This window comes from Protomyctophum parallelum (assembly GCF_964188405.1).
Source record: "Protomyctophum parallelum genome assembly, chromosome: 13".
NCBI classification, from domain to species: domain Eukaryota; kingdom Metazoa; phylum Chordata; class Actinopteri; order Myctophiformes; family Myctophidae; genus Protomyctophum; species Protomyctophum parallelum.
In genome coordinates this window covers 7,624,528-7,637,211 of record NC_139708.1, presented here as the reverse complement: position 1 = coordinate 7,637,211, position 12,684 = coordinate 7,624,528, and the positions used below count along the sequence as shown (strand labels likewise).

The following is a 12,684-nucleotide window of genomic DNA, read 5'->3' as shown; positions in this document are numbered from 1 at the left end:
CTCTCTCTCTCTCTCTCTCTCTCTCTCTCCCTCTCTCTCTCTTTCTCTCTCTCTTGCCATACTGTGACTTTATGTATTTTTGGATAAAGTCCAGTCCCATATAAAGGATACACACATACGCCCATGTATATATAATGATTTATATGATACATTTTAATCGAATGCAATCATAAAGACAGAGTCACAGTTTGAGTAGCCTAATTAGTGGTCATTATTAATGATGGCTCTTTAATTGCTTCAGTCATCAGATCAATTTCTGTAGACCTACTTTTAGCTTTTAATGGATCCTATGCTAGTAAAGCCTGGTAAAACTAATAAACTTCCTAAATGCACCAGAATACTGGAAATTACATATAGGTCTATACTTCCAGGGCAGCAGGCGCACCGGTTGGCCCCGAGTACCCACCCTTAACCCATTTAGGTCTGACATCGAAATAAAAAAAGCCTTCTAAATCCTGACAGTTTTCTGAAATACCTATGTTTCTAATAATAATAATAATAATAATAAACTTTATTTATATAGCACCTTTCATACATAAATGTAGCTCAAAGTGCTTTACAGAGCAAAAAAGATAATAAAAACAAAAGCAAAACAAAACAGCATTAATACAGGCATGCAGTTAAAACAATAGGACAATAACGCAGTGTCAAATCAGGAGAAGGCAGTGGTACAAAGATAAGAACAGATAAACTAAGGCAACGACATTAAAAAAACAAAACAAGCAGTAATACAATACAGTGAGGACGTGAATAACAAAAATAAAAGATCATTTAAAAGCAATGTTGTAGAGGTGGGTCTTGAGCTGAGCTGAGGCCTATATTACTCAATATTTCATGTCAAGGACCCCAAAAATGATCTGTAATTGGCCACCAACCCCCATCTGAAAATAGTTGTTCCAGGGACCTCTCCAGAAGCAAAGATTTGAGTTAAAAACGTTCGTTCTGAAAAAATATATTCCAAATTTGAGGCACATTTTCACGATTTTTCAAAAATAGCAGACCTACAAGCTCGTAGCGCGCCACTCGGTGGCGCGCTATGAGCTTGTAGATCTGCTATTTTTCAATAGCTAAATTATAACATAATGTTTAAAACACCAAAAGGGGTGCCCGCCCATGGGTTAAAAAATCTCCTTGAATCTTACTGTTTATAAGAAGGGGGTGTTCTAAGGATAAAAGGCCTGGGAACCACTCACTGTTCTAAAGAGTCACCAAATATATTAAAGTATTGCATAGTCTTGTGGTGTGTGCAGCCCTTTCATCTCAGTAAGAATAAATTAGTGTTTGGTGCGAGCGCCTAGGGCGAGCGTTGTATTAGGAGATAATAACGCACACACAGGCACCCATTTACAGTCTAGAAAAGCTGCAGAGGCTACATGGTGTATTAATAGTGACCATAGTTGTGGCTATTGGTAGACAATAGACATACAGTACTGTAAGGAATGTAATAGAATGAGTAATAGTAGTAATATTAGTAACTGTAATGGTAGTAATATTAACTAGAACTGCACTCTGTCGAGTGCATACTTGCTTGTTGCACACTAGTAGGCCATAAATGGCCAACTAGTGCGCAAGCAGAGCGTGCAAGTACTTTCGACCGTTATAAACTGTCACTTTTGATGCGTATGCACCGTCCCAGCAAATTGTGCCTGATACGGCAGTGGTGCCAGATTACATACAGTATACCCAGGAGCATTACCTTTAATCCTCTCAACACTAAAACATATCGTCATTACGTCACCATCGAAAACCAATTACACTCTGGCATTGGGTCCTTTAATCCACATATTTCTTACGTCATCATTGAGAGCTAGTTATACATATACTATATATATGCTGGGACCAGATTACATACATGAACATATTTCTTACGTCATCATTGAGAGCTAGTCATACATATACTATATATATAATTTGTAAATTGATTAGCGGTATACTGTGGTTACTTTGCGCCAAAAACCGTCCCAGCCAACCCGCCACTTTTGATGCGTATGCAAATAAAACAGCAAATTTGTGCCTGATTTGCTAGGACCAGATTACATACATATTTCTTACGTCATCATTGAGAGCTAGTCATACATATACACACCATGTACTCTGGTCCCAGCAAATCAGGCACAATTTGCTATTTTATTTTACAGATTATTATATAGTATATGTATGACTAGCTCTCAATGATGACGTAAGAAATATGGTCATGTATACGTAATCTGGTCCCAGCAAATCAGGCACAAATTTGCTGTTTTATTTGCATACGCATCAAAAGTGGCGGGTTGGCTGGGATGGTGCATACGGACCGGGCGAAAATATTACTTGCGCACTCTGCTTGCGCAAGTAATAATAGCAGCATAGATATCCTAGTATCTGTGATGTAAGTAAATGTAGGTATAGCCTAGTACTAGCAGTGATATTAGTAGGCCTAATTGTAAAAATCACACCCATGTGAAGTGATGGGCGCTCTTATATATATATATATATATATATATATATATATATATCATTGTACATCATCATACATCCTCTAATTCCGGAAAATCTGAATTTGTCACCTTCGTCATCAACGTTTGTGTTACACAATGTTTGTGTGTACACAAACACTCACAATTATCCATTCATTTTCAATGGCATTTCATGTTTGTGTTAGGACAAAATGTGGGTTACATACACTAAAAGCTGGACATAGGAGGGGCTATCGTCCTTCAAAAATCATAGGCCTCGTAGCCAGTATACATAATAGTAATTAATAGGTCATCGAGAACGAGAACACCATTCAAAAGCGAATATAACATGTTATATTTATATTTTATATAACATGGTGCCATGTTATATTTTGGGTCCTCAAGATAGTAAAAATAATTGTAACAATTATTTATGTAATAGTAGCACTAATATAGATAATAAAACAGCAAAGTTAATATAGCAGTAATAACTCTAGCCTAGTATAATTATGTCAATTGCAATAATGTTTGTAATACCTTAGTAACCAATACTAGTAGGCTAATATAGCAGTGATATTAATAGCAGTGACATTAGCAATAGTGTTAGTAAAGGTAATGGCTCCTGATGTGGGAGTAAAATAAGTAGGTCAATATCCGCATTGTATTGAACTAGCAATATTACTAAATATATTTAATAGTTACAGTCTACTCTAGTAGCAGCAGCAGTATTTAGATTTTAGAACAGGGCTGGGCAACTTTGGATGGCGAGAGCCAATATATTTCCACACTCACTCCAGAGGGGCCACAGTGCATGTTACTGTCGTAGCAAAAATAGCCGATCTACAAGCTTGTAGATCGGCTATTTTTGCTATATTTGAATTGAAAACCTGAATAATTTTTAGCTATTTTTTAATTAGAATCCTGAAAAGTAACCTTTTTATTGCATTTCAAATGCATTTAGTTATAGTTAACTAGCGGTCCCTGGGCCGCATTAAGTGAAGGTGGGGGCCGCATGTGGGCCCCGGGCCACCAGTTGGCCACCCCTGTTTTAGAAGGTTGACTAAAAGGCATGGCAGGCAGGCAGCAGGTAGGTGGAGCTAGAGTGCAGATACCGTCTGTCGTCAGCGAGAGAGAGAGAGAGAGAGAGAGAGAGAGGGAGAGAGAGAGAGAGGGGTGGGGGGAAGCCAACGAGTGCAGGGTAGAGGTTAATACAGGACATCGACACAACCTCGTTGGATCTCTCTCTCTCAGTCTCTCTCGCGTCTCGCGCTCTCTTAAACAACTCACTCACAACAAGAAGACAGAGAGGGAAGTGTAAACTATGTGTTGATATTCAGTCCATCTGCCTCATCATCGTGAAGAACGTTCACACAGACAGCGACAGACAGACAGAAAGGAAGATATCGTCGGGAAGTTGAAGTGGAGAGAAGCGTTTTGACGGCTGTTTTGTGTCCGGGGAGGAGAGGAGGGGTGGGGGGGGTTCTGTTCTGTTCTGTCTCTAAACGGGATTTACTCGTAGCGTTGCGGCTCCATTCGTTCTGCCGGTCGCACAGCTTCAGTTGTTCACTGGCTGAGTGAGTGGATCCACTGGATCCTCCAGTCCACAGTGATCTGCTTATAGCTCTGCTCTGCCGCTCCCATAGGATTGGACATTATTATTATTATTGTGCTCTTGTTGTTGTTTCTGACACATTGAAGTGTCTATAGCAACACAACCATAGTGAACATACATTTGTATGCGTTTTTGCCGACAAGCGCCATTGAGCTACCGTATTGAATAACCTTTTTGAATTAGAATTAATATAATTAGAATTGACCCCTGGCGGCGTTTTTTTTTTCTTCTTTTTTTAACGTTTAATTCGCCCTTAAATGACACTCTGATTCGGGCGTTCTAGTAGTGGTCAGAATGGACTTGTAGCACACAGGGGCACGCTGTGTTTATTTATCCCTCAAACACATCTTACTACTAGGCTGTTTCTGTTGTTTATCCAGCTATACGGACACGCAGGCTGCAAAAAGTTGGTAAACAAACTAGTTGTTGTCACAGTAGGCTACGTTCCCTGGGAGGTCATCATTCAGGACGGACCGACTGACCGGTCACTGACGGGCTGTTATGAAGATGTGAAATCTTCCCTCCCTCTCTCCGCCTGGGCTGCTTTGATCCTCTCGTTCTTTTGACAGAAAAAAAAGATCAAAGAGGGTTGCGAGTCTCTCTCTCTCTCTCTCTCTCTCTCTGCTCTCTCTGCTCTCTCTCTGATTCTTTCCCCCCGTGGGATTGGGGATGTACGAAAGCGTGGACGTGGTGGGTTTGAGCCCCAGCCCGAGCCCCAGCTCCTTCCTGAGCATGGACTACTACCACAGACCCCCGGGGCTGGGCTCCTGCCTCGGGCCGGAGAAGGGCCTGGTGTCCATGTCCGGAGGAGGTCTCCCCGGCAGGCCGTTCGGAGGGTCCCTGGTGAGCGCTAGACACTGGAGCGGATCCAACCACTGTGAGTAGTACTATAGCCTTTTTTATGTCATCACTTTATAACGCACTATAGATTCACTGTGGAGATGCATACATTATGTTTCTATTAACAGTGGGTTAAGGGTGCCTATAAAAAAACGATACCCCCTATTTAGCTACCATGGCTCCCAGCAGTGCACCCCAGAAGTAGAGGAGCATTTAGCACTGTTGACAACCAAGAGTGTCATTCACCCTCCATCTGACACCTGCTTTTTCAGACTGTTTAATCAACTTGTTGCAATTGGAAACTTGACAACAACAACAACACCATGACATATTATGTGTTCACTTTAAAAACATGTAATGCTTTGGAAGTGGACTTTCTTAAGTTTCTTTTAACCGGTCCAAAGTAATAGATTAATCAGAGAGAGATGGGGAGAGAGAGGGGGATATTATAGAGAGAAGGGGGAGGGGGGAGAGGGGAGACTAGGGAGAGCATGTGAATTACTGCTTCCATTTACATTTTAATTGAGGGAGCTGCCACCCCAACTGTGATTCCTGCAATGTGTCATCAGGCCCACTGTAGGTCAAAGGTGACAGTGGGGTCAGACCCCACTGCAAGCTGCACTGGAGCTGGGCTTCTCAGTGGGAGTGGGAGTGGGGGCTGCATGGGAGGAGTGGACAGAGACAGACCTCAGATGGATCTTCTTCTAGAAATCATTGTAGTACTTTCAACGGTTCAATAGCACTGTTGGCAGAGAGAAATAAGCAGCTAGGTTTACGAAAACAAGCCCAAAAGAACTACTACATAAGCACTTGAAACCCATACTTCTTGAAAAGAGTGAAATATTTGGAATATATTTTAAACATATTGTTTTTTTCAGGATGGGGGGTCCGTGGAGAAATCCATTCATTTAGTGTGTCCTCGACATGCAAATGTTTGAGAACTGGTTTAAACAATAATTAAAAACATCGGAAAGCAAGCCCAAATAAGTTATCACACTTTAAAAACAAGCCTTAACCCACCCGCAACTACCAATATTTACAAGCAATTTGTTACTTTACAGAAAAACAACAAGCCCAAAGATGCTTATAATAAGCAGACATGGCAACACTGTTCAATAGGGTCGTGTTTACGACACCCAGACCTTATAAAACAGCCGCCCAAAGTCACCTGATGTGACTGGAGACATGCTGATTGACTTGATGCCGTTGGAGTGACATAACATCTTTACACAGCTGTCTGTGTGCTACTGTCAGCTGGGCTTGACATTTACTTGTTCTTGTAGCCCAGTGGTTCCCAAAGTGGGGTCCGGGGACCCCCAGGGGTCCTTGAAGGAGTTCCAGGGGGTCCCCAGCTAAATTATAATTTGGAACTCAATGGACCCTTATGGTTCTGTACATTTGTACACTCTGTACACTCTCAGAGTTAACCCATTCTGCACCCATTTTGGTGTCAGCATCATGTTATGCTTTAGCTATTGAAAAATAGCAGATCTACAAGCTCATATCGCGCCACCGAGTGGCGCGATACGAGCTTGTAGGTCTGCTATTTTTGAAAAATCGAAGAGCGACTGACATTTTTAGAATCTGATCTCAGGTCAGAATGGGTTCATCAGACCAGTGTGTGTCCGGCGGAAACCTCGTATGAATCTGATCTCAGGTCAGAATGGGTTAAATAAACAGTGATTTTACAATGTACCTGTAGTGTACATTGGGGTCCCAGTACAGAGATAGAAATGCCATGAAATAGGCGTCCGTAGCCTAATTCAGGTGAAACCGGGGGCCCTTGAAATGAAAATGATTGAAAATCACTGCTAGAGCCGTCAAAAAGCTTCTCTTATGGGCGTCCTTGGCATATATTTTCAAATGGGGGTCCGCAGGCTAATTAGTGTCAATTTGGGGGTCCTTGACATGAAAAAGTTTGGGAAACACTGTTGTTGCCAATGCACGTGTCTACCAGATTTGAACCCATTAAGACCATTTCTACAAAATGCCTTCTAAATCGGACACAAACATTTCAAAAATGTTGAAAAATAGCACATGTGCAAACCTGCAGTCTGGCACTTCGTGCCACGCTGTGAGCTTGTAGATCTGCTATTTTGGCCAACGCTAAAATCTAAAATGACAAAGAATCTGATGCTTTTGTGCTTTTAAATGGGTTAAAGTTATCAGCCACTCTTGGAAAAATATCTGATTATTGGAGAAATTGTATTACACCCAAGAGTTCATCTGCCAGTGCTATGCAGTTGTCAAGATTATGTAATTTGTATACTGTGTCGAATAGTTGGGCATTACACGGTTTGGTTATTTGTTCAGTTGCTGGAAACGCATCTTGTTTTTATAAGGCCATTAAAGCTACAATCCGTAAGCTTCATGTCGGTACTCCCTCTGAAGATGTAGTAGAATAAAGATGGCAATGCAGACTGTGCAGTATAAGCTCACAGTAGTGTCCATTCCGTTGCACCTTCTGCTCCAAATATATGTAATCATTCATATTATTGTACTAATATGGTCAACCAGAAGGTGTCCTACCTCAGGGGTGGGAAACTTTGAAGATGGAGAGGGACACTATATTCCCACACTCACTCCAGAAGGTCCACTATACCTGTATATGCATACTCACATTGCATATTTCTGTCGTGGCAAAAATCTACAAGCTCAAAACGCGTCGCACTGAGACGCATTTTTAACTTGTAGATCAGGAATTTTTGCTATATTTGAATTCAAATCCTGAATTATTTTTTGCTGTTTTGTTTTAAATGGAATCCTGAAAAGTAACCTTTTTATTTAATTTCAAATGCGTAGTTATAGTTATGTTAATTTTATGAACGAAACGTATTGGACATAATTAAAAAAAAACATTTTAATACTCCATTAAGCTACATAGACTGAAGTAATTAAAGCAGGTCATGTTTGCATGTTTTTAATTGCAATAGCAGAAAATAATACTATATCAGTATTCTGATATTAACCTGCATTAAGTGATGGTGGGGGGCCACCAGTTGACCATGAATACCTGATACATTTCTGAATGGAATCAGTGCAGAAAGTTCCTTCAGCTCTTCCTTGCCTCATGACCAAACTGTCCACTAAGTTTAATCTGATAACAACATTTGGATATACCCTGCCAACAGTCGGACAAACAAATCAATTGGGGTGAAAACACAGGCTAAACTCTGTTGGCAGAGGCGAAGCATTTAGTCTCTTCACTGCTACATTACAGCAGGTATAAAACAGGCTTTAAGTGTAAGTATGCCAATTAACGGACTAAATTATACTAGGCTATATTTCCCTATAAATCACAAAACATGTTTTGGAAGTGTAACAGTATGCATATGATATAACCCGGTCCCACACATCACACACCAGTTCTGGGTCAAAGATGCCACTCGACTCGGACCTGATTGTCATTTAGCATGAAATGTTAACTTCTCATCTTGTTCTTCTTGACCCCTTCGTTTATATTTTTATCCATAGGGTCTCTGTAATTCCTCTTGTTTTCATTCGGCATGGTTGCGTCAGTCGATATCTCAACATAGCCTATAATTTGCCTTACGTGGTATTAACTAGTGTGAGAGAACAATAGTTTGCACTGTTCGTAATCTTGCGCACCGATTCTAACCAACCCAATGAAACCGCATCGGTGTGTGTAACACATAGTGAATGTAATACACACCCCTGAGCAGCAGTGGCTCAGGGGTAGAGTGACCGGATGGGAACCACAAGGTTCCCAGTTCGAACCCGGGCTCCCCCAGAGTTAGTGTTGAAGTGTCCTTGAGCAAGACTCTGAACCCCAAATTGCTCCCGATGTGCAGGTTGGTGCCTTGCATGGTTTCCTCCAGCATCAGTGTGTGAAAGTGTGTGTGCATGGGTGAATGTAATGCACAATGCACAAAGCGCCTTGGATAAAGGTGCTATATAAATGCACCATTCACCAGCATTTATCACACATTCACACAACTGTGGTCTGTTCATTGTCACATATACACACAACACAGCTGGTATAGCAGCATTATAGACTGACAGTCTGGTGCTTCAAGCTTCCACATCAGTGTGGATGATAACAAAATAAAATAAAACATTAAATAAGATGGTATAGGAAAAGAATAATACAAGCTAAAATAGTACAATCATTGTTGCTGTTCGACTTTATGTGATTGTTTTTTGCTAAACTAACGCTCCCTAATACTACAGCGTCACACAAAAGCATCCAAAGGAGCAGATCTGCCAGTTTGAAACGCGGTGCGAAGCGGTGCGTTTTGAGCTTGTAGATCTGTTACTTTTGCTGTTTTTGAAATTGAATCCTGGAAAGTAACAGTTTTGTACCCGACAGAGACGATGTACACATACAGTATATAGTATAGGAAAGCCTATAATGACATGCATCAAATGGGGACACACACACACCAGGGTGAAAGAAAGCTGTGTCCATGTTAGTTTGTCGAGCCCTCCATGCCTGGCCTGCATGCACACACTGTGGCCCGGTTGTATCTCTGTAGAGTAGAGTTCTGATCCCAATCTCAGCTTCAGCTAAATGCAGCGTGACAGAAAGCCATTCTTGTGTTGATTTGGTTTGTTTTGTTTGCTTGTTTGCGAATGTGTGTTCGTAACTTCGTATTTGACTGTATCAGTCTGGGAGGAAGAAATAGCTGGGAGAGAGAGAGAGAGGGGTGATGGGGGGGGGGGGGGGGGGGGGGGGGGGGGACTGGGAAGCTAGGCGAGAGACCCTCCTTCAACAGCCAGAGAAGAGAAAGAAACAGAGAGGAAGTTAAATAGAGACAGAAACACAGAGGAGAGTGCTCATAAACTATGGTTGTAAAGATAGGGAGACCCTATACCCCCCCCACCCTGTGTGTGTGTGTGTGTGTGTGGGTGTGTGTGTGTGTGTGTGTGTGTGTGTGTGTGTGTGTGTGTGTGTGTGTGTGTGTGTGTGTGTGTGTGCGCCTCACTGGAATGGAGAGTGGAACAGGTTCAAGGGTCAAACTGCAATAAAAAGGCCTTCCATGTACCCAGACACACACACAGGCCAGATGGACACAGGACGGACATACACACTCAGCTATTGCTCCACCGGCATTCAGGCAGGGGGTGGGTTTGGGGGGGGGGGGGGGGTGTGTGTGTGTGTGTGTGTGTGTGTGTGTGTGTGTGTACGACGTGAGTGTGTGTGTGATTGGGTGTGATCCAGAGCAATGACTCACAGACATTTGGGAACTGACCTATATCTCTGTCTCTCCCTCCCTCTCCTCTCCTCTCCAGTGTCAGCTGCCCAGTCATCAGTTCTGCACACTGACTGACCTCTGTCTCTCTCTCTCTCACACACACACACACACACACACACACACACACACACACACACGCATATACGCACACATTTCTGTCACATACCAACACACACTTTGTCTGGGAATGTCAGGGTCTACTGGCTAAGTTTGACCTGAGAGTGAGTGTGTATAAAGGGGAACGGAGCTCCCTGTGTGTGCGTGCACGTGCGTGTGTGTGTGTGTGTGTGTGTGTGCGTGTGTGTGTGTGTGTGTGTTGGTGTACATTCACCTGTATGCGTTACACACTCTGCAGTGTCATCGGATAATTAAATGCTAAAACAGCAGGCCTGGAAAACTGCTTATTAATTCATATGTCCTAGACAGAGTCCTCTGGAAAGGCATGCCTTTGTCTGCCTATCACTGTGTGTGTGTGTGTGTGTGTGTGTGTGTGTGTGTGTGTGTGTGTGTGTGTGTGTGTGTGTGCAAACTGAGCTAAAATCCAAATGAATACTTGGATAATACCGTATTGTGCCGAATATTATAAGACGACTCTGATTATAAGTTGACTCCCATTTTTCAAGACTTGTGGAAAAAGAACATGAATGAATATCAAATAGTTTAGTTTAGTCCCCGATTATAATAGGATTATATGACCCCGTTTTTATCCATTAGAAAAAAACGTAGTCTTATATTCAGGCCAATAGGGTAGTTACTTTAATGCAACAACACGAATGAATAAAAGGTTATTTTAACCAATCTGTATAGAGCATGTTGTACAGCATAACCAAAAACATCTGCAGAGGTGTGCTCTCTCCCCACACTTCAATTGAGAAATGTAGACGGAGGTCACAGACCGACGGGTTGACCATGTCAAAGGCATCAGACTGGACACTAGACAGCTCATCCCCATGCTCCTCCTGTTCTATGTTCCCCAGTTACCTTAGGTTTAGGGTTAGGTAAGCGGGGAACATAGATACACTCCCGACACTAGATATGCCGTATTAGTAGTTCGGACATTGTTGCAAACACCTCTCCATCATCAGGCGAGTGTGAGACAACAACGGACATGAAGCTTACGTATTGTAGCTTAGGTGGACTTGTATAATTAATGCTAATGCCACTTGAACCCCATCAGCCATGTTGTCTGCGGTTAACATTAGCCAAAAATAACCAATACCAAGCAAGTGGTTAAGTTGTGCAGTTTAAGTTCTTGACATGCTTAAGTAAGTTCTTAAGTAGAACAAAGTACTCTACTTTGTGCATATGTTGTCATTACTAGTGTGCTGCTGATAATAACAATAAAGAACCTCCTTAAGGGTATATTGTATTCAGCTAACACGCCAACACGTGTAGGCCACCGACTGAAACGTTTTTCTTCAGTATTCGTCTCTTCTTTGTTAGATAGTTATAATGAAAGTTGAAAAGTTAAAAAAAAAAGAGAGCAGAAACATACTGTAGATTGCTACTTAGATGTAGCGCCCGTGGCCTTTATTCCCATTAGTTTGAGCGTGTCTAGTGATTTTACTTCTTTGCACTGCTGTATCTGTAACTTTTTACTGAATTTCTCCCACGGGATCAATGAAGTTATCTATCGATTTCCACGAATATGAGTACGTGCAACAACTAAAGGCTAGTAGTGCTTCGGAGGCCTTATCAATATGTCTTCAGATGAGTATCGCGAGGCCACTCAGATTCCTGGACTGAAACCACCTGTTTTGCAATCCTGATTTGATATTGCCAACTGTACGCAGATGTCACAGATAGGGATAGAGAGGTGAAACAAGTCCACTCTAAATCTCAGACTAACCTTTAGCCCTCCTCCTCAATAATCTTGAGTACCGACTACAATCAATAATTACCATCAACGTGACTGAAAGATTCCCCCTTGTGTAAGTAGTGTTGGCGTCGTCCACGCCGCTATCTATTTATGGACTAATTACTGGTATAAAGATAGCGCCAGGAAGCCCGGCTAATTTGCTTTCTGCGCTAAATTTAGCCTGGGGCTTAAATGCAAGGTAGATCTATGCTTTGTTGAGTTCCTTCAAGGTCTTATCTCTGAGTGGGCTAATGTTATCAACACGTGTAAGAAGAGACCTTCCTCAGCACTCAAAAGGTCATAAACTCTGCATAGAGATGTTTTCCTCATGGTGAAAAGGGACCACATGAGCGCCTGTCTTATATTGTTGGTTATATGTATAAATGTCTTTCTTTTTACTGCACATAATCATTTTGTTTCTCATTAAGAATGCATTACTCTAAACCAGTGGTTTTCAACCAGTGGTCCGGGGACCACCAGTGGTCCTTGAGGAGGTTCCAGGTGGTCCCCAGCTAAATGATGGACTGATTTGATAACCAAATGGACCCTTGTAAGTATTTAACTCTTGAGTGTAAAATGGACCCATATGGGTCGTTTAATTCGATGCTCTCAAGAGTTACATTATTGGGGATAGAGATGAATGTCTCTGAGTCTACAGTACATACCATAATTTGTGCCGTTCGTTCTTAAATGAAAATAACGATTTCTGATTGCCAACACTAG

General features: G+C 42.0%; 1 protein-coding gene across 1 annotated transcript in view; it reads left to right on the top strand.

Annotated features, from left to right (window-relative positions):
- The first annotated feature begins 3,742 nt into the window (after positions 1-3,742).
- The window catches only part of LOC310869184 (retinoic acid receptor alpha-B-like), a 39,053-nt gene continuing 30,111 nt past the window's right edge, over positions 3,743-12,684 (top strand). The window contains exon 1 of the mRNA XM_083779794.1: positions 3,743-4,924. Coding sequence (XP_083635920.1) covers positions 4,717-4,924 — 208 coding nt within the window. The 5' untranslated portion in view covers positions 3,743-4,716. The remainder of the gene's footprint in view (positions 4,925-12,684) is intronic.